Consider the following 22150-nt stretch of genomic DNA (forward strand, 5'->3'; position numbering starts at 1 on the left):
GTGTGTGTGTGTGTGTGTGTGTGTATGTGTATATAAATAAACACACATACAGCAAGAGAAAGAGAGCATACCAAGAAACAGCCTTAAATTTCTTATGAAGAGTCTGTCAAGGTTTTAAATGCATATCTCCAAAGCTTTCGAAAGCTCTCTCAGTAGGTATTGAAGCAAAACTCTTGACCACCACTATTCTAGTCAACAGTGTCACCTGTAAGGGGATTGCTCAGTCCGCGGCCAGGAACCGGGAGCAGGTGTCTCCCCAAGGGTTAAGCAGATTAGGGAGAGCACACTGCCTTGTAAGCAGTGAGAAGACCTCACAGACAGGTGTCAGATACCCGTCGGAGCGTGTTCTGTGGACAGGTGTCAAGTATCCATTGTTAGAGCACATGTCCGGGGACATGTGTCAGGCATCCATTGTCAGAGACTGTTGCCATGGTCAGGTGTCAGGCATCTACTGTCACTGACTTTATATAAATGCAAAAGTGCTGTATACTGATCATGTACAAGGCTGTTTTCTGGAGTCACATTGAAGACCTTGTTGAAAAAAATGGAGATAATAAACCAAGTTCACCTAAGCCTCATCTTCTCTTCATCAGTCAAAGGGCAGTGAACTGCCAGAGCAGCAATTACTCATGAGAACCAACTCCTTTCTTTGACATCCCTTAACAGTGTTCTCAGTGCTGTGACCCTTTAACACAGTTCCTAGTTCCTCATGTTCTGGTGACCTGGAACCATAAAACTTATTTCGTTGCTACTTCAAACTATAATGCTGCTAGTTATGAATTATAAGGTAAATATCTGATAAGCAACTCCCCACGGGGTCTCGACCCACGTGTCAGAACCACGGCTGCAGCAAACCATCATTCGCTTAGTTTGCCCGATAGTCCTCAGAAAAAGGGCACTCACCAAAATCAGCCTGGCCTTCTGCCAGGCACGAGCAGTAAGCACACCTCCATCACCGGGTGTGTGTGTGTGAGGGGTCTTTACATAGAAAAAGGGTGGATTTGAGATGCAAGAGGATGAGAGAACTACCCAGGTCAGGGCAGCTGCAGCTCCTGCCACAATACGGACAAGTTAAGTGACACGGTTAAGTGCTTTGCGTGAATTCTAAGCCTTCCAAGGTCCCGTGCTGTAGCTTCAGTTCACAGATGGGGAAACTGAGCACCGTAAGGAACTCACCAAGAACACACACACGGTACAGTGAGAACACAGGTCACAGACCCTAGGCCTTCCACACTTCTGACACTGCGCTACGTTGCCAAAACAGTGGTTATGTGATTTAATGCTTTAAACATCTAGGATAGAAGGGATTCCCATAAATAAATCACATATATGTGTATATATATATATATATATATATATATATAGAGAGAGAGAGAGAGAGAGAGAGAGAGAGAGAGAGAGAGAGAGTTTCTGAAAAATCTGTTAATAATTCATTACAGACTGACGGGAGCAAGATCTTTTTGCTGTTGTTGTTTCTGCCTCCAAACTTACACACATTACCTATACAAAAATATATTATGCAATATCCCCAGAGTCACTGGCTTGCAGGGCTGGAACAGACCCTATCATTTTATGGGCTAGGGCAGACCAAGGCAGAGAGGGAGCAGACTTGCCCGAGGCCACCCAAGTAGGAAGAGCCTAGGGCACAGCAGAGCTCTGCACTTGGGCTGCAGGGTTTTCTGTGCCCTCTGTTCCCACTGTAGCTGACCCAACTGTCACACTGGAGATTTTCAAAACCTTCGAATTATATAGAGTTGAGGGAGAAAATTACGATTTGAACTTCAAGTGTTGACACTTGAAAACTACCAACCACCTTTCAGTGCAAGTGTTTTAGCACTGTTCCTGGGGGGGGGGGGCTCTGCACAGGCCCCTGGAAAGGGGATTCTCAGGATGTTCCATGGCAACGTGGAGATGCCAGGTCCTCCACACTGCTGCTGGGCTCTGATACAATTTACATTAAACAAATGTTTTGAAAATTAGCTGTTCACAGTTCCAATTTCAGCTTCCCCTAGGGTTTAATGTTAGCCAAATACTGGTACAGTAAGCAGACAATGTGTTTTATTGTGTGGAAGAAAAACAGACCACCACCACAGACTCTCTGCTTTAGCAATCAAGGGAAAAGCTGAGTGTTCAAGTGATTATTGACATATGGTTATTAGGAACATAGCTACTAAGGACTAGAAAACACACACACATACCCCCCACACAAATATACACACATACTACACACATATACACACCACATACACATGCAAATACACACATCCACACAAATACACTCACACCATACACACAAACCACACACACATCACACATATATACAAATACACACAAATACTCACACGCGCACACACCACATATACACACATAAATACACATGCCACACACTTCACACATACAACTACAAACATCCACACAAATACACACCACACACACTCATACATACAGGTCCATTCACTCTCACACTCCACAAAGAACAAATTCCTGGTGTTTAGTGAGCTGGAAAGTTTAAAAAAATCACTGGGCAAAACCTACAACAGGAAGACTAAGGTAAAAAAGGCCCAGGACTCAGTCAGGTCTGCTGCAGGCACTGGCATCTCAAGATGTGTTCAGATGGCACTACTTGAGTACACGAAAAGAGAGCAAGGGCCAAGTTCAATACATGGTTCTACCCTGCTGGTGCCAGCACCTAGTTCCAGGGCCTTGCTGTAGGCCGCCAGGCCCCAGGGGTCCATTTTTAAGGGAGAAGAGGTTTGGCTTCTCTGTGTTTCTTCTAACATTCTAAGGGCCAGGCCACCTGGCACTTGTCCTGCTTCCTCTGCCCGTCCCTTCCTCCCAACTGCAAACAGAAGAAGCGGGGAGGGAACCTTCCAATCTGCTCACTTCATAGTTAGGAATGAATGGGGAACATTCTGTAAAGCCCCTGCCTGCCTGCCCTGCCTCCTCCAGGACTCCTCCTGAGCGAGGTGGAACACAAGTCTCCGGAGAGGACGCCTGGCTGCTCTTCAAGGTCAGGATTCTCTTTCCAGGAATGCTGGATTCTGGGCCCTGGAAAGCGGTTTCTTTAGATTTAGATCTCAAGGCAGTGTTGTCACATTCACGGCACCTTCTCCCCAGCTAACACACGCTCCCAAACACGAGGAGAGATGGGGATTTTTTTTTTTTTTTGCCCTTTCATGAAAATAGCTTAGGTCATGCTGCTGAGAGGGCTTTCCTCCCACAGATCACGGCCTGGACATTACACACTAGGGAAGAACTGAGGAACTGCCCCAAGCCTGTACTGCTGACAGCTGTCTGCAGTGTTCCTGCTCAAGCACACCTAAAGGAGGACACATTGCCATGGCAACACAATGACACTGTACAATTCAGCACCAAAGCAAGTGGGCAGATGGTCCCTCTGAGGATGGTATGGCGGCCGAGCTCTGGCAGAAGGAAACCTTTCCATAGGCCCTCACATCTATGTGGGAGAGCAGGTCAAGGTGTGGGGCTGAGCTGCCACCCACCTCCAACTGCTCCTGGATATCCACTACTCATCCCCAAGTCACAAGGGCTCAGTCCTCCAACTGTGGCCAGGTCCCAGGAGGCACTCTAGACTAGGCAGGGAGCTGGACTCCCACATGTTCCTGTCTCAGCCAGTTTCCCCCGACAGGGATGGGGATCAGCTCTGAAGAGGGCTCACGAGTTCCCCTGTGACCTTATTTACCCCATCCCACACATCCCTGCCAGATCGCGTACCTTAGACTTCCGGGCCCCCTTCTTGGCTCCTGTTTTCTTAGCCACTGGCTTCTTCTGGGATGGAGACTTGGCCTTTTTGGCCGGTGGAGGCGTGATGATGGCTTCCAACTTTCCCTTGGATCCTCGCTTCTTCGCCAGCAGCTCAGGGTGGATATTGGGCAACACTCCCCCGCTGGCTATGGTGACTCCTTTGAGCAGCTTGCAGGAAAAGCAAAGTCACAGGGGTTGAGCCAGACCACCTGCTCCAGGAGTGCCCTGCCTGACTCAAGTGGTCGGCCCTGTTCATACATACCCTGCCTCTGTGGCAGCTACAAGGACGGGACAGGACTCAGACGACACAGGGACAGAGTCCTTCACTCATCACTTGGTTTCAGTTTACACTATCATCTCTCCCAGGAGAGGTGGGCACCCTTGCCAACCCCCTACCCCACTCCCAGTGAAGTCCCAACAAAAAAAGAAGCTGCTCCAGGTTTTGACAGCCACCACAGGCTCTCCTGGGTCGCCTGAGTGTATTACTAGCATGCTGGGGGGGGGGGGTGGCAGGCTGGAGAGCCCCATACCTGGTTCAGCTCCTCATCATTGGCCACAGCTAACAGGATGTGCCGGGGAGTAACCCGTCCCTTCTTGTTGTCTCTTGCTGCATTGCCAGCCAGCTCCAGGATCTCAGCTGTAGGCAAAAAGGAACATGTGGTCATTTCAAGGTATTAGAGAACTCATTTGCCTCTGTACCTCATGCAGGACGGGGCACAAGAAAGAGCTAACCAGAAGTGGGAAACTACAGGTATGTTTTATAGGCAGAACTTCTGGAGAAACCAGGGAGAGTTTAACAGAAAAAGGTTCCACCTTTCATTTTAGAAATGGAAAGTTGGGAGGAATGGGGACCAGTGGAAGGCCACTGACTAAGTCTGCGGTAGGACTAAGATAAAAATCCAGCTCTGCTTCCATCTTCCAGAGCTGCCTGGGAGGGGTGTTTGGAGTGGATGTGGCCAGAAGGACACAATACCTGCACTTCCGGTAATACATCACCCACCTGTAGAATATAGGGGAGGGGGCTTGATAAAGACAGTGCTTGAGAAATCTTTGGTGCCTGAATCAAGAAAGAACACCTGCACATTTGGATTTGAAATCAGAAAGCTGTGAGTAGACTTATAAAGTCAATGTCATGGTCATATAAAACAAAGGGGTGGGGCTAATACAGGCTGAGGAGAGCTAGGAACAGAGCCAGCTACGGTGTGTTCCTTTGATGGGATCCTCCCAAGTCATTCTGAAGACAAGCGAAGAGGGCTGAACATGGGAGTCACATCCGAGGAATGGTCTTGATGTTGTGGACGTTCTTCTGTGCATATGTTTGTTGCTTTACTGGTTGATGAAAAAAGCTTTTTTTGCCAATGGCTTAGCAGAGTGGTGCCAGGCAGGAAATCCGAACAGAGAAAGAGTGGACAGAGTCAGGGAGACGCCATGTAGCTGCCAAAGGAGGACACACCGGAACCTTAGGAACCTTACCGGTAGGCCACAGCCTCATGGCCATTCACAGATTGATAGAAATGGGTTAACTTATGATGTAAGAGCTAGTTAGGAATACGCGAGAGTCATTGGCCAAACAGTGTTGTATTAATATAGTTTCTGTGTCTGAGCAGCCAGGAACAAAGGAATAGTTTCCTACTACAATCTTTCCTAAATTGGACAGTAGTGTGGTCAACTTGAAGGGGGCATTCTTGTACTTAAGGAATTTATGCTGTCGCTAGATAGCTCAGGAGTTAAGAGCACTGACTATTCTTTCAGAGGACCTGGGATCAGTTTCCAGCACCCACATGGCAGCTCACAACTACATCTAAGTCCAGTTCCTGGAAACTGACGTCATCTTCTGGCCTCTGCTTGTACTGAATGTGTGTGTGCGCACACACACACACACACACACACACAGGAAAACATTCACACACATAACGTGAAAGTAAATAAAAATAAAACAGAAAGTTCACGCTCAAGTATTTAGGAATGGAGCGTCCTGACGTTGTGAGAACAAACTGTGGCAGCTGCTGTTTAATCTGCTAGGGTCAGAGTCCCTCTTCCCAATCCCGTCCTTTGTAACATGTACAGACCTGAACTTTACAGACAAGTGATATGTCTAAATGAAATAAGCCAGGCACAGGAAGATAAATACTGTAAGAGCCTACTAAGATACCAGATCTACATAAGTTTAATTTAGAAGTTGGGGCTAGGGTGGGGGTGTGGTGATGGGAAATGAGGGTCAAAGGGTAAAGGTTGAGTTATATTTTAAGGAGAGTTCTAATGGTGTGTCCAGGATGGTGACTGTAGTTTGTAATACTATGTATCTCCTAATCACTAACACGTATTTTAAATGTTCTCCAAACCTAAACACAGGAATATGAAGGACAAGTATGCTAACCAGATTAACATACTAAGTACACACATACAAAGCAGCACTGTACCCTGAGTATATAGATTGGTATTTATCCATTAGGAATAATACAATCCTTTTTCCCAGCATTTTGTATGTCTAAAATGTCTTCAAAACAAAAATCACGAGGGGGAATAAAACAAGACTGGGGGGTGGGGTCTAACATGTAGCTGATGCTTACAAAGTCAATCTTCCTGCCCTTCAAGGCAGTCTTGTGGGGCAGACACAGATTGTCCCCCATTACCAATGGCACTGGGGAGTGCCCTGGCAAGAGATCCCTCCAGGCTCCCTGCTCAGCAATGCAGTTCCCTTGGTAACCCTCACTGTCTTCATGGGATGTGCAGACTGTTCTTGACTGTGTCATCTGTTGTCCACGCTGTGGGTCTGCCCACGCCACCATCCTGCCTGTGATGCCCTTCTATACCACCCTCCGGGCCAACTCAGGTCTGGCCTTCTGCTAGCACTGAACAAGGTCTAATAATTCCAGCTTCGCTGCATGTTCTAGATTACCCCGACAAAGTCTGTGCTTGGACACACCCTGGGACAAATAGAGATATACTGGCAGCTGTGTGAAAACCAAGCCTCAAACTTACAATACTCGGGCCGTCTATTGTGCTTGCTTTGAGACACAGTTTTACTTTGGTCTTAGACTTACTAGGTAACCAGGCTAGCCTCAAACCTGACTCTCCTGCCTCAATCTCCTGAGAGCTAGCTTAGTGCAGGCATCACCACACTTGAGATAGTATGTATATTTTGAGATTAGCAACTAAGCCCCATGCCAAACTTGTTACATTTGTATAAAGAGGAGAGTGTATGTGGTTACTTGTGAGCACTGTCATAATGTAGCAGGCAGAAGGGGGAAGGGGAATCAGTCACACTTGGCACAGCAGGTCACTGTCCCTAAATCCAGGAAATCATTTTGCTCAGTCGTCACCCAGAGACAAATAGCCTGCATCTGAGAAGGGATGCAAAGGCACTGCGGTCCCTGTCTTACCAGCAGGAAGGGAGACCGAACAAGACTGCACAGGAGGCCAGAGCTCTAGGGAGTACCAAACTGGGCTTCATGTACAACAGTCACAGTGTGAGGCAGGAGACTGGCCAACCCCTGCAGGCACTAACTGGAGACAGGTTTACCTTTTCCACCCTAGCCTCACAAGGTGATTCTACAACCTCAGTACGCATGGTTTCTCAGTACTGAGGGAACTGTTCTCTCATGGGCTCTCATGGTAAATGAAGAGGTTAGCTGTAGTGCCTCAGGATGCAGAAACGCCTGCTTGTGGTCCAGTGGAGCCTCAGGTCCTGGCCTTGTGGTGGAGGAGGAAATCCACAAGGCTACTGTTCTACCTTCAGCTCTAAAGTTAGCAAAGTAGGTACCTGAGGCTCCACAAGAGCAGATTCTGGCAGTAAAGGGCAGAGAGAAGAGCCCACCAGAGCAGTTCCAGGGCTAGAACTCGGCAGTTAGGAAGGCTTTAGGGTGGTCTCTGGCATCATGGAGCTCTGGAGCCCACTCTTGGACGTTTCCTAGTGTTGTAAACTAAAAAGCGGTGCTAGAGAGAAAGACATCATGCGCAGAGCTTATGTGGAGGGGATGTTTATTAGGGAAAGATAACATAAAACAGGAGAAAGGAAGGGGGAGACTGGCCTCTGGGGATAGGAGCAGCAGGAGAAAAGAGAAAAATGGACAGAGAAAGAGAGGGGGGAGAGAGAGAGATAGGCAGAGAAGCAGAGGGGGGGAACAGAGAAAAAGAGAGGTGAGGTGGGCAGGGCACTTTTAAAAAGAAAACAGTGAATGTGCACAGGAGGTGCTCTTAGTGGCTGTGGGCTGAAGACATATCCTGTCAGGACCCCAAGGACAGGCCAGTACAGACACCAGAACACTAACATCAAGCCTCTAGCCTCTAGCATACTCCCCCCTCTTAAGCCTTTCCTCCTTCCCTGAAACTACAGGGAAGGAGGAGCCAGAGTATGCTGAGGGCGCCTGATAGGTTACAGTATGCTGACCCTCCTGCTAAAAATGCCTTGCCTGCTCCTTTTGGAACACAGGGAGCATACAGGAGCCTACAGCGCCACTCTGAGCCCACCGCATGACAAGCAAACATGGGAGCAATTTCTTGGAGAAGCAGCCTCTTTTCTCCTCACAGGAGTGCCAACAGAAGGCTTCCCCAGTCAGAGGTGGGGTCTCTCTGGGGTTTCTGACTGTTTGTGGGTTTTGTTTTGTTTCCAAAACTGTCCTCAATTCTCTGTGCAGGGAAATAGCAGATATGAAGACAGAAGACCCTGAGTGGTGCGGGCAGCTGATTTGGGGGGGGGGGGCAGACTGTGAGAAATGGATAGAAAGCAACCGAATGCTCCAGAAGCAGCACCAGAGCTCAAGCGGCGCACTAACCCCCACAGACCTGAGGACACCCAGCTTTGGTGATGTGAAGAGAGGAGGGTGGACAGGTGTAGGAACAGGGGTTCCTGGGAAACAGCATGGGAACTATGTCACTCCCTTGCCTTCTGTACCAAGGAGCTGAAGTCCAAAGCTTCCTTTCTGCAAAACCCAGCAATGTGCACAGGCCAAGATAATGTCCAGCACTAGGTTCCTAGCACCAAAGAGTGGGCCCTGGACTCTGCAGGGAGGAACAGGAGCTGTCCACATTACAACAGTACAACAGTAAGGTGCGGCTTGGACAGACTCCAGCTGACTGAGCCAGTACTGTGGTTTGTTTATTCGCGTGTTTTTCCAGATGGATAGTAACCACAGTAACACTATCACGAGGGGACACACAAGACAGAGCACCTCAAAGACACACCTTTTACAAGAAATGTGCTCCACACCCAAGCTGCCTCTACACTGCATTTTACAGCAGGTGAGAAAGAAGAAGGGCAAATCCTGACTGCAGCTGTGAGCGCTAGCTCCTTGCTGAGCAGCAGGTACCCTCTGCCCTATTAGAAACAGCAATAAAGTAACAGCTTTCCTGGCCAGGAGAGGGTCGCCTGCTGCATGGAGAAGGCGATATACAAACTGCCAGGCATTCAGCAAAACAGGGTGGTTCCTGCTTGCTCTTCAGGGTACACTGGCCTTTACACAAAGGGAGAGGAAGGTTGCTGTGAGACTGTGGCCTGGTGTGAATACCACAGGGAGGAGGGCCTGAGCTCTGCTCTTCTGAATGTGACCCTCTCATTGGTGAGTTACACGGAGGGCAAGATCATGGGGGCTATGAGCTGTAGGGCAATTAATTCCTGCGACCGCATCTCCATGGCTTCCAGGGCTCAGTGCCTAGACCCTTCCTCAGAGGGCTAGTTAGGAGCCGGTGACAAAGCCATGGAAGGCTGGGATGGGAACATTAGGAGACAAGAACCAGAAGCCCGAGCCAGGCCCTTCACCCGTGGAACATTCTTCCTGGCCAGAGACAGGCTAACTGTTATGGCTAATGACCAACACTGGCCTGGTTTGGGGCCCAGAGCACACGAGGTCAGCTCCAGAGGGGATTGTAAATACGGTAAAAGCTCCCCAGGCAGAAAAGCTGCATGAGGCACACTAATGGGTACTTTGGTAGCTGTTCTTTTAATACTGTTTTAAGATCTGACTAGAAAGACACCCAAGCACCCCACTCTTGGCCAGGTCTCCTGGCTTGTGGTGGCCAGGACTGGTGATGTGGTCTTGTCTCCTCAGAGTGCACAGCTCTCAAGCCTCATTGAACATGATGGTTTTAGGGCAACATGACAAGATTCCCACGGCCCTGGACAAGGCCATGATTTAGCAGCTCTTTCATCTCTGGGACAGCTGGCTGAGCAAGAATAATTCTGACAGCCCTGCTTCTCAATTTTACCCCAAGCCCAAAGGTTTAGAATATCCTCTCCCCCTCCCCCACACAACATCTCCAACTACAGCGCTCTGCTGTATGGAAGCATTCCGTCTACCTTCCTTGAGGGAGATGAAGTCATGGCTTGCAGAATTAGACTCTAACAGCTAACAGGTGATGTGGTGAGGCTGAGCCAAAGTCCAAACACAAACCTTGCAATAGGAAAGAATCTGGGGCTTTTAAAGAGCTGTTTGAAGCATCTCGTCTAACAAAAGAGAGATCGAAAGTAACAATCAGAAATCAAAGAAAGCAAATACTCACGTAATCCCAGGGAGAACACAGATATCTGCTGCAGAGCCAACAGCATGACAAGGAATCTGTTCATTGTGTTTCTTTTGATTGCTCACCCCTCCGTGGACTTCACGAGGTTCAGAACCGGGACACCATTCCAGAAGGCCTTAACCCAGTCAACCCCAACTGGAGGATGACCGCTAAGAGTTTCCTGTGTCCTGACAACACCATGGTCCTCTCTAATTCCCTCAGTGACCCTAGTGTCTGCTGCCATGTTCACCACAGAATCCCCCCCACCTTCTAGGTGGGGAATCGCACAGACTAAGGCTGGCAGAGTTTCCCCTTGGTGGGGCTCCCTGCTGTTGGCCTGTCCCAGAGTCCACCCTCACCCAACCCTGGGCTCTCAGAGGAACCGGGTATTCCATAGAGTAAAGGCTACGCAGGCACTGTAGACAGTCTTTCTTGCTGAATACAGAGACTTTTCACGAGTGAACTGCTCCACTGCTTCCTACGAGGCCCATGCAGCTCATCCCTGCTGTCAGCTCTATGAACCAGGCATCTGGTCCAGTCCCACAAGGACTACCAACAAGGCAGAACTACAGCCTAACGTGGAGTCTCTGAAGTATGCTCCACTGGACACGCGTTTTTCACATGTCAGAGTCATATGCAGGTTTGAAGAGGCATGCATGCTAACAGAAGAAACACTTGAACTTTGCTGCCAAGCCCAGTGCTTGAGCAGCTCCGATGCAGGGACCTGTCCTTCACCTCGGCAGATACGAACTTCACTCACACCACCTCCAGGGGCCTGCGGCAAAGGGCAGCAGCCGTGAATGTGCCATGGGTGACACTAGGTCAGGTCTGCTGTCAGGTACAGAGATTTGAATCTTAGCTTCTGTAATTTGCTGTCAGACATGGCTAAGACAACACCCTTCCCCATTCTATGAAACACGACTGAGGTTAGCTCTGAGGTTTGTAAGGGCTGTTACTAAGTAAAAATGCTTAGTAGACTTAGTAGCCACAAGCTACTACGTACTAAGGCTACACTATCCTTATGAAGAAGAGGGAGGAGAGGAAGGAGAGGGAGGAAGGGGCAGAGGGGAAAGGTGGTAGGGGTGGAGGAAGGGGGGGGGCGATAGCAGCAGCCCAGCCCTAATTACCAGGGCAGAAACTAGACTTCCTTTCCCTTGTCTCCTCATCTAAGCACCGGGTGGACAGAGGTGTGTGAAGAGCAGCAGAAACCCTGGTGTTTCCTCCCCAGCAGTTCACCCTTTGCTGTTACACTTAACAGTTTACATATGTTTGAAAAATGCACTTGAACTCTATTAACCTCTGTCCTGCCAGACCTGCCTTGATAGAACACAGCACCCCAGGCAGCTGCACAGGCAGACCCCCAGGCAGCAAGCGGGCTCTGCCTTGGGATGGGGTCAGGGACTTTTATCTGACCCCAGCAGGGGGCGCCATGGCTGGGCAGAACCAGAGCCAGGTGCTGAGACTACAGAACTCTTGCAGCAGAAGAGGGAAAGGGAAGGTGGCCTAAGTAAAGGTGCTCTACCCCAGCCCTGGCTGGTGCTGCACCACCAATCACTTACTTTCAATGTCTCTAAATTAATTTACAAGGAAATGGTTAATGTGTATGCTTGTTTTAATACGGAAAACCACAGCCATTTGTTCTTCGTTCAGCCAGGAAGGGGTGAACAATCAGATGGCTGCGGAAATGAAATGATTTAGAACATAATGTAAAGAGGAAGTTTATTTAAAGAGCCCCTACTTGGTACCATTTTCCAGATGGGCTTCTAAAGGGAAACCCAGGCACAGAGCAGCAAACTGCTGCGGTACACTCTCACACAGGCAACATAGCCATGGGGAACCAGAATCAGAGAGAAGTAAAGGAAACAGAAAGAAAATAAAACAAGAGTGAGTGCCAAGTGGCACTGCTCCATGCTGTCCCACAGGCTTTGGCTACTACAAGTCACAAGTACCTCAGACACTGCCTCCCAGCCTGCACTGTCTTCTCAGAGCAAGACTGCGAGCACAGGGAACGTCAGGTTGCTTTCCATGGCTGAGTGTTTCTAGAAGAGTAGCCAAAGTAGCAGAGTGCCACAAAAGGAAGGACCCCAAGAGGGACTGCAGCTCCTGGGGCCACCCTCATTAGCCCTACCTTTGTACTATCTGTGGATTCCTGAGGCTGAGGGTCAGTGTCTAGGCACACGTGCATAAGCTCAGTACACACCCTGCACTCCATTCTCCCTCCTTTGAGGGGCCAAAGAAGAGACATTGGTCCAGAAGCCTCTTGCCCTCCACTGTGTCCCCAGCACTCCTGAGCAACACAACCTTCCATTTGAGGCCTGTGGGGCTCTCCTGAGGCTCCTGGCTATGCAGATGCTCCCTAGAAACTTGCTATTCTGTGGCTGCCAGCATGGGCCAGATCCTTCCCGAAACCCCAGCCCAGGTCACTCCAAGAACCATGCCCTCCTGGCTTCTACCATTTCCAACTTCATGCTCTGGAGTCCCCTCACCCTTGGCCTTGTACCTGTCATCCCCTAGTCTCTGTCGCAGGACCTCTGTTTCCCTGGTCCACCAGGCCACAGAAGGGTCTCTGACCCCTGCACACTCTGGTAGTGACATGTGTCTGTCTGCTGTGGAGCTGCCCCCTCAGGCTTAGCCTTCACTAAGAACTAAGACTGGATGCACACGAGTCCTCCTGGGGGTCACCAGGGGCTACTTGAAACAAGCAAGCACAAAGTGGACTAGTGGTCCCTGGAGACCAGTGGGGCCTGAGGTAGGGTCAGGAGGTCAAGGAAAACCGTACTGCCTCAGGCAAGTGTCCTCGTTTTCTCAATGAATGCAGACACTGACTCTCAGCAGTCAGCATCCAGATTTATAAAGACAACAGATAAACGTTGCCAAAGTCTACCTCAGCTACTAATCACGAAAAGTAACATCAGTTGGGATATAAGGATGATCATAGCTATCTGCAGAGCGTCTGAGTTTCCAAATGGCCCTGCCAGCTGAAATGGGAGCCATAGGAGTAGGCTTCTAAAAGATGCAAAACAGCTCCCTTCAGACAGACAGACAGGTGTAATCATATAATGAGAGGACATCGGGCAGTCCTGTAAGCTGCAGAAGGGGGCAACTCTGGAGATCCGAGACCACACACGCTCCAGCCACTAAATGGAAGATGCAATTACCTAATAAAGAAGCAGCCGGGGTCTCAAGAGAAGGTAGAAAAGGAGGGATGGAAGGTACCCAGAGCAGCGGGCGAATGGTGCACCTGGCAAATCCAGGGAGGGTTTATATCACCTTCTTGGCAAGCAAACCTGCTCATGGTATAAATGACAGACCTTGGGGGCTTTAGGAGCAACAGGAAAAGGCAGTCTGTGTGAGTCTTCTAAATCCCTCCTGCTTGCTAGTAACAGCTGCCCCATCAAGTGCCCCTCCTTCCACAGGTGTGGCTATTGCTCTCAAGTTCAACCCAATTCTGCTTCATTTAAAACTTCAGGCTCCAGTGCAGCTCCAGTTTCCCAGCATCACAACCCATCAGTGCCCTGCTCCTTCCTGAAGCTCACCACCTGACTAGTGTCCTCCTTCAGGAAAGAACTGTTCCTGCCATGCTGTGGGACTTCAGGCCCCATGCGAGGAGCTCGGCTACCACCAGAGAGATGGGAGAGAAAGGCTCAGTCCCTGTGCTGGATCAAGGCGACAGCCTCTGATATGGTTGACGTATGGGACACTGGATACAAATCCTTTGACTCCCACACCCAGCTTGTGTACTTGGTCAGGGCTTGGTGATCTTTCACAAGTGGGTCATTCTGGATGAATTACTGACTGAGAGGCCTGATCACTGGTGTGGTCGGGAGGTGCGGAAGGTGATGTATGCATGGGCTGTTCTCCAAGGCCCTGGCCTGGTTTCATCTATCAGAACACAGGCTCTGGATACAGTGTGGGCGAGGACCATGGGGACAAAGTGCCATCCCAGAGGAAAGCAGGCCAGGCTGGGCTCAGGGTGTGGCAAGCCCTGTCTCACAGCCCCAAGTGAAGACTGGGCTGGGGGGAGGGGTAGAGGCGGGCTAGGGACTGATTAAAAGATCCCCAGATCCACCCACTCAATCAACCTGTGCATACCATGTGAGCCCATTACCCTCTTGGTGCACTGAGTTTTTTTTTTTTTTTTCATTTTCTAGATTTATTCTAGAAAATCTATTCAAAGATTAAGGAAAAGACTATTTTCACAAAGTGCATATATAAAAAACAAGGGAGAAACAGGTAGTCAAAGCATAGAGAGAGATCCTAGGCCTCACTGAATATCCTTTGTCAGGTGAATTTTACCAGGGGAACTTTTACCTACTAAAAAAATAAACTGAACAAAAGGCAAGGCAATGCATACCACTGGGTGTAAGAAACCGCTACGAGGGGGAACTATGCAACTATTCAGAACAATAAAACAGAAAAGGGGTCCAGAAGGAATCCCCATTATCCTGGGAAGTCTATGTGTGATCCAGGCAGCAGCTAGATCAGGGGAAAGGTAGGGTCTTTAGTTAACCATGTTGGAGTAACCAGTTTATACCACACATCAGGATACATTCCAAATGCTTTAAAGTAAGAATATAAAAAATAAACCACTACAAACAGACCATTTTTTTCCCGTGGTGTCAATACCTACTCTCTCACAGGTCACTCTCATTAAATCAATGCTGCGCAAAGACGAAAGGCTTGGGAGGAGGAGGGAAACCTGCTGGAGTCGAGAAGTGGGAGGGCAGTGAGAAAGGGCAGCGGAGTAAGAATGCGTGTGTACACACACAAACTGTCAGACAGCATATGGCTGGGGACGGCTCAGCAGGAAAGGCTCCTGCCACCAGACCTGATAAAACCTGAGCTCAATCTCAGGAGCCTAGCTCCCAAGAGTTGTCTTCTGACCACCACACACGTGCCATGGAAGCAATCTCCTGTACACACATATACACATACAAAATCAATAAGCATGAAGTGTGTGTCCCCTTCTGAACAGTGACTCAAAGTCCAACAGAAACGGACTAATGAAGACATCACATTGGGGTAGAGAGATGACTCAGCAGTTAGAGTACTGCCTGCTCTCGTACAGGGTCCGGGTTCAGTGCCCAGCTCACAACCATGTGTAATTTCAGTTCTAACGGATCTGTCCTCCACTGTACACACATACTATGCTTACATTCATACAGGCAAAACACCCATACAGATAAAATTAAAATAAATCTTTTTTTAAAGATTTTATACCATTATTTAAAGAACATACAATTGTAAAATTTATTTAAATATAATAACAGAAAATTATGTAAAATCAAGAAATTATACTAAAATCAATAAATAAACACTAGCTGACATTTTTTAAGAGTTCCAGCAGAACTTGGAGAAACTGGGGTATCGCTGCAGCCTGGCCTGGGGACGACTCAAGTAGCAAAAGCACTTTCCAGTTTGATGACCCATGTTCAATCCAGAAACCACAGAGAGCCCAAAGTGATGTGCACTCCTAAGGAAAGATAGGGGCAGAGACCCAAGAACCATCCAGAAGCTTATGGGCCAGCATGACAGACCCTGCCTCAAAAAGAGATGGTGAAGACAGACCCCAGAAACTGTCCTCTGACCCCCATGTGCCCCGTGGCACTGCATACCAGCCACAGATGTTGTCCACTGACCCCCATGTGCTCCGTGGCACTGCACACCAGCACACAACATAACATTTTCTGACTGAACCACAGATTATGCATCATTGAAGAGAGAGTAAATAAACTGGGAAGACCCAGAGGGCTCTTACTCAGATCAGAAGAGCTTATCTAGAATGTTCAGAAAGAGATGGGGAAAAAAATAAGATTAACAGAGGAAGGTGGAATGAAACACTAACACATGTTAAATCTGTCATCTATAAAGAAAGACTGAGATACCGTCAAGTTCACAAACAACCCGAGAGTATTTACCATGAACAGACATACATCCCAGAAGGAAGAAAGTACATTAAGGTTGTGGCATGTGAAGCCTGCATTTCAAGATGCTATAAGCTTCTCTTGGCCCAAGAAAAACAGCCCCTTAATGTAGAAGTTGTCTGTTCTTCTGCAGATACTGGTGAGCAAAAATAAAAATGCCAGATTGCTTCATCAAGAGATATCGGGGGGGGGGGGGGGGGGGGGGGGGGGGGGCTGAAAGAAACGAGTGGAAAGAGGATCATTTCAGGGTTAGGTAGAAACCTGGTGCAAGGGAAAGTCCCAGGAATCTCCACAGATGACCCCAGCTAAGACTCCTAGAAATAGAAGATGCACGGCCTGAATTGGCTGGCCATCTCCTGTGACCAGGCAAGATCTCCAGTGGACATCAAACCAGCTTCAGAATCCTTGATCTACAGCCTGCCCTGCCTATGAGATGTGCTGGGATGAGGGTGGCACAGAGACTGTGGGAGTGGCCAACCAATGCCTGGTCCAGCTGAGACCCATGCCAGGAGAATGAGCCCACTCCTGGAGTGTCAGAGACCTAGGATAGGACCAAAAATGAGAGAGACAAAAAGTCAATGTAATGATGCCTAATGATGTTCTGCTGTTCTCCTAAGAATAGTGACTACCCCAAGTGTCATCAGAGAGGCTTCGTACAGCAACTCATGTAGACAGCTGCAGAGGCCCACAGCCAAACATTAGGCCTGGTTTAGTGAACCCTACTGAAGAGGAGGAGGAAGAATTGTGGGAGCCAGAGGACATCACAATAAAACTCACAGAATCCACTAATCTGAGCTCAGACGCTCCCAGGCTTAACTGACAACCAGGGAGCCTGCATGGGACTGACTTAGGCCCTCTGCATATATTTGTGACAACTGTAGAGCTTGGTCTTCTTGCGGGGCTCCTAACAGTGGAAGCAGGGGCTTTCTGACTCTTTTACTGGTTTTGGAGACCCTCATACTGGGCTGGATTCCTCATTCTGGGTTGCCCTGCCCAGTCTCAATACAAGGCCAGGTGCTAAGTTTTACTACAACTTGATATGTTGTTGCTATCCATGGGAGGCCTGACTTTTTCTGAATAGAAATGGAAGAGAAGTGGATGGAGATGGGAAGCAGAGGGAGGTGGGAGGAAGGATTGGTAGGAGAGGAGAGGGGGGAAAACTCTGGTTGGGATGTAAAATAAATGCATTTTTTTAGAGAGAGAGAGAAAGAGACCATGAAAGCACAGTGAGCCTCCACACTCTCTACAGTTCTTAGGTGCTGTGGTTTATCTTCACAATGGCAGAGATTTTCAATAAGTATACTATAATGTGTGAACAGGTATGTAAACAGTCTCAACATGGATGTTATACTTGGAAACAAAAAAAATTAAGTCAAAATAGACCACAGATCTAACTGTATAGAACAAGAACCATAAAATTCATAGAAAGTAATGGGAAAAAAACTTTGATGTCTTTGGGTCTGATGAATACATTACAGTCCCATCTGTGAAAGAAAGAGCTGACAGGTTAGCCTTTGTTGAAATTAATTTGTTCTGTTCTATGAAAGACACTGTCAAGGGCTGGAGATGAAATTCAATGACAAAGCACTTCCCAGCACTTGTGGAGTCCTAGGGTCAATCCCCAGCGCCACATTAACACAACCTCCCCAAAAGAAAGAGAGAGAAAGAATAAAAGAAAGGAAGGAATGAAGGAAGAAAGAAAAAGAAAGAAAGGATGAAAGGAAGAAAAACAATGAATTGAGTGTGGTGATATTGCCCTATAACTTCAGAACTGGGGATGTTGAGGCAGGAAGATTCTGAGCTTAAGGTCACCCTAGTCCTCACCAACATAGATACACAGTGATTTCTAGGTCAGCCTGGACTACAGGCTTCAAAATGGGGGTGTGATAGTGCTGACATGGTGACACAGGCCTTCAATCCCAGCACCTGAAAGACAGATCTCTGTGAGTTCAAGGCCAGACTCAATTACACAACGAGTTCCAGGCAAGCCAGGACTACACAATAAGACCTTGTCTCAAAACAACAAAATAAACATACAAAGAAGCCTAAGCACTAAATGATAATATAAATTAAGTCTGATATAAATGTGTGATCCAGCCCTGGGAGAGAATGGGGATCTGGGACAACTATTTCAGAGTATCCAGGACCCATCTGCTCCATGGACATTTTAGGAAAGCCAGATTAGTCAGTGTAATCCCTAACAACAATCTATACACATCTTTACACCCACAGGTAAGTGTAATCTTCACCCCTAACCAAAGAAACTTCGCTTTGCAACAGAGAAACCACAACCAATGAGATGCAGAGCTGTGGATCGCAGTGTGAAAGGCTACACATACAAAGTAGTCCTGCACCTAAGGCTCAGGAACACTGCAGAAAGAGGGAAAAAAAAATCATAAGAGCCAGAGGCTCAGGGAATTTGCTAGTAATATCAGAAGCTATGCCCATAAAGTCTCACCATGTCTGCTCAAACATGAGCTGAATAGGGATGGTATCAATGGACACACAGAGGTGGAGCGGGAAAAACCCACAAGGCCTCGGGGCAGGAGAGGTAGTCTTCTCCAGGGAAGAACACACCAACTGTTTGCCCAGTGCCAAATGGTCAGGTCTGAAAACATACATGCAAGTAACATATGGACTAAGCAGGTTATATTTAGGAATATATATGTAAATAACATATACATATATGCATGTAGTAACAATGAAAGAAGAGGCTATGAATTTGAAGCAAAGTGGAGAAGGTTTGGCAAGACGGGAAGGGAAGGGAGAAACATATTACCTCAAAAATCAAAAGTAAAAAAGAAAGGAAGAAATAAGAAAGAAACAAACTAAATCCAGATCAGCCTGGAGCTCTACAGAGCCTGTGCAGCAGTGCAGCAGAGGAGGCAGTCCTCCAGCCCTGCCGCTCCTCCACCCTTGGCTTCCAGGCTCTTCCCTTTAGCCCTGAAGTATACCCCCAGGGAAGCTTTACTGCTGACACCATTCAGTTAGGGAAGCAGTGCTGAAGTGATTCTTGTTCAAGGGCTCCCTGGAGTCATCTGCCCCTCAAGAGATGAAAGACTGAGGTTGCAGGTGGACACAGCTCCTGAATCTCCTTAGTCACTCGACAGTTTAGTGCAAGACTCGGCATTAACTCCATTGTCTGTTTCCAATAAAGAACACTGATAGTTCATATTAGTGACAGCCAGACTAACACTGTTTATCCTGCACACAGGGCTGCACAGCCAGCTGCTCCCTCTGGTTGGTGGGATTGTAAGTATGTTTCAGTTTCCTAAACTTTCCAACACAAAGTACTCACAAAGCCAGAAAAGGAAACGGATCCAAAATGGCCTCTGCACAGTTAACTTTAAATTTCAGTAGCCACCACCTTTCTTCTTGTTGCATTCCTGTCTCCTTGAAATTTTTGGCTTCTCAGTTCTGTGTTTTATTTTAATTTAAGGAAAATGAGGTTGGTGCTGTCATAGTGTCAAAGCAGTCATGCAGACAAGGCACGCAGGCATTCCAAGGCTGTGCAGCATCACAGAGCTAGCTCAGCCTGAATATATTCCACTTTCTGCTCTATTTTTAGCTGTGTTAGTTCAGGACACACTGGGGTGTCCCAGAAAGGAAAGCAGCAAAGAGATTTGGGACTCATTTTCAAGGAAAGTGACAGATTAACTGCAGGCCCTAACTGCAGGCCCTGCCAAAGCCAATCTTCAGTTTGGAGGATCCTGTCTTTTTCTCCACAGAAGTGGCAAGTGTGGGCCGGGCAGTGGTGGCGCACGTCTTTAATCCCAGCCCTTGGGGGAAGAGGCAGGCGGACCTCTGTGGGTTTGAGGCTAGCCTGGTCTACAGAGCAAGTTCCAGGTCAGGTTCCAAAGATACAGAGAAACCCTGTCTCGAAAACAAACAAACAAGGCAAGTGTGACAGCTGCTAGTTGCAAGGCACATCTGTGTAGCAAGGTTGTTGTTGCCAGGAGAGTTCTCTCTTCCCTTTCCCTAAGAGAAATGGGCTGTGGCATATGCAACATTTAGCCCGAGTTAGAGACCAGAAGCCCCATGGTGCATGGGTGAGGACTACCATTTTGTCGGCCAAACCCAGTTGTCAGGAAAATGTCGAGCAGCAGGCCTTGTTCTTGGGGTTTAGTGCAGGCAGGCCCAAGGCCTGAACCTCATTCAGGCTGAACAGTGACCATCAGGTCACCCTGGGGGGTGGAGGAGTGGCGGAACATCTGCTTCTCCAAGTCAGGAGTTAGCCCTGAAACTTTACAACCATCAGTCAAGTATCTGACCTGTAGCACTGACCAGGAGAGGACCAGGGACGAGATGCGAGAGGGAAGACCAAGATTAGAAACATGGGGGATGGGGTGGGGCTTTGGAAATGGAATGAAAGAGTAGGGGATGATCAATAGGCAAGTGCTGATGTCTTCATTATATTATACATTTTATAGATTTGACCCAAGCAAGGCAGAAAAGCCACAGGCCACCACCTCATCCTACAAGATTCACATACCAATATGACACTAGGTTTTTAAACAGCCCAGCTTTGACTCAAATCAATGGTCCTGTAAGGATATCCTATCCTGGGAGTTGGTAGCCAACATTTCCTATTCTGTTTATCTGCATGACACCCTTTGCTGGTGGATTTCATTTGGGCACACAGGCTTCAGTCACTAGAATGTTAAATACAGAATAAAAGGTATGTGGCAAGATTACCTAACAAGGGATGGGACAAAAACAGGAAAATGATATGATCATGGAAGAACCAGGCCTGTTCTCGCAGGGCTTTGGTTGAGAGGCCATGAAGGCTCTTCCTTCCAGGGCAAGCTTCTTGAAGGCCGAGCTCTTTGGCCTATGGCAGGGTAGACTATAGACAGGCTGGAAGAGATCTAGAGAAAGTAGGTGGAATCAAGGAGACACCATGACGCTGCTGAAGGAGAAGGACATATTGGAACTTACCGGTAGGCCACAGCCTCAAGGTGATGATACACAGATGAATAGAAATGGTTTAATTTAAGATGTAAGAGCTAGCCAATAAGAAGCCTGAGCTAACAGGCCAACCCATGTTGTAATTAATATAGTTTCTTTGTGATTATTCTGATCTGGGCAGCTAGGAAACCCAAGAGCAGTCTCCAGTTACAAAGACACCCACCGTCTGGAGCATGGATCCACATAAAACCAAAAAAGACTTTAAAAAAAAAAAAAAGAAGAAGAAGAAGAAGGCTTCTAGACCCAAAAAAAAAAAAAAAAAAAAAAGACCCAAACACAGCTTCTTGGTGCATTTTTTTTCTCCAGATAGGCTCTGTTTGCTGGTGGCAAGCAGGTGTGGCTCCTTTAAGGGAAGGCTTCCTGGCTCACCATTAGCAACAACAACAAAACAAACAAACAAAACCAAAAAAAAAAAAAAAAAAAAAAAACCTGGCATTTTCCAGGTTTGTGCTGGCAGCACAAACTCTGGCTATTTGAGAGGTCCTGTGCTTAAATGGGGTTTGTGAGCAGCATGCTACTAGTTCCTTAATGCCGACAAACCCACTGCATCCCTGGAGCTGGAGCCATGAGCATGGCTAGCAGAGGCAGTAAACATACCTCTGTCATGTTGGATGGGGTGAAACCAACAGGCAAGGCCATGGAGTTGGTCCTAGCCACACCCACTTAGCATTTAGGAAGAAAAAAGTGCTCCTGGTCAGAAAATGATTACAGATATGCAATAAAGACAGATTCAGTCAAAAAGAAAGACCTCTGAATGGGTCACAATGTATATGGGCTTAAGAGAGAGAAGAAAGAGTACAGAAAGTCATAAATTAAAGGAGTAAAGACAGTATTAAAAGGAGTAAAAAAATTAAGTCACATAAAGATGAGACATACACAGAGAGTCTGGATTATGTATATTATTGTGTTTTCTTTAAATTTTTTGATTAATGAGACACATTTGATTCTGGATGCTGCTACACTAAACCAAAATATATACATATATATACATATAT

At 47.6% G+C, this 22150-nt stretch overlaps 1 protein-coding gene across 4 annotated transcripts in view; it reads right to left on the reverse strand.

Annotated features, from left to right (window-relative positions):
* Positions 1-22150, reverse strand: part of Macroh2a1 (macroH2A.1 histone) — a 63469-nt gene that overhangs the window by 23618 nt on the left and 17701 nt on the right. For all 4 annotated transcript variants that reach the window (XM_050143563.1, XM_050143564.1, XM_050143561.1 and 1 more), the window contains exons 3-4: positions 4296-4402; positions 3736-3933 (exon numbers count right to left, since the gene is read on the reverse strand). In XM_050143563.1, the coding sequence (XP_049999520.1) occupies positions 3736-3933; positions 4296-4402 (305 nt within the window). The remainder of the gene's footprint in view (positions 1-3735; positions 3934-4295; positions 4403-22150) is intronic.

Source organism: Alexandromys fortis, unplaced genomic scaffold (genome assembly GCF_014885135.2).
Source record: "Alexandromys fortis isolate MF-2015 unplaced genomic scaffold, M_Fortis_MF-2015_v1.1 scaffold_1, whole genome shotgun sequence".
NCBI lineage: Eukaryota > Metazoa > Chordata > Mammalia > Rodentia > Cricetidae > Alexandromys > Alexandromys fortis.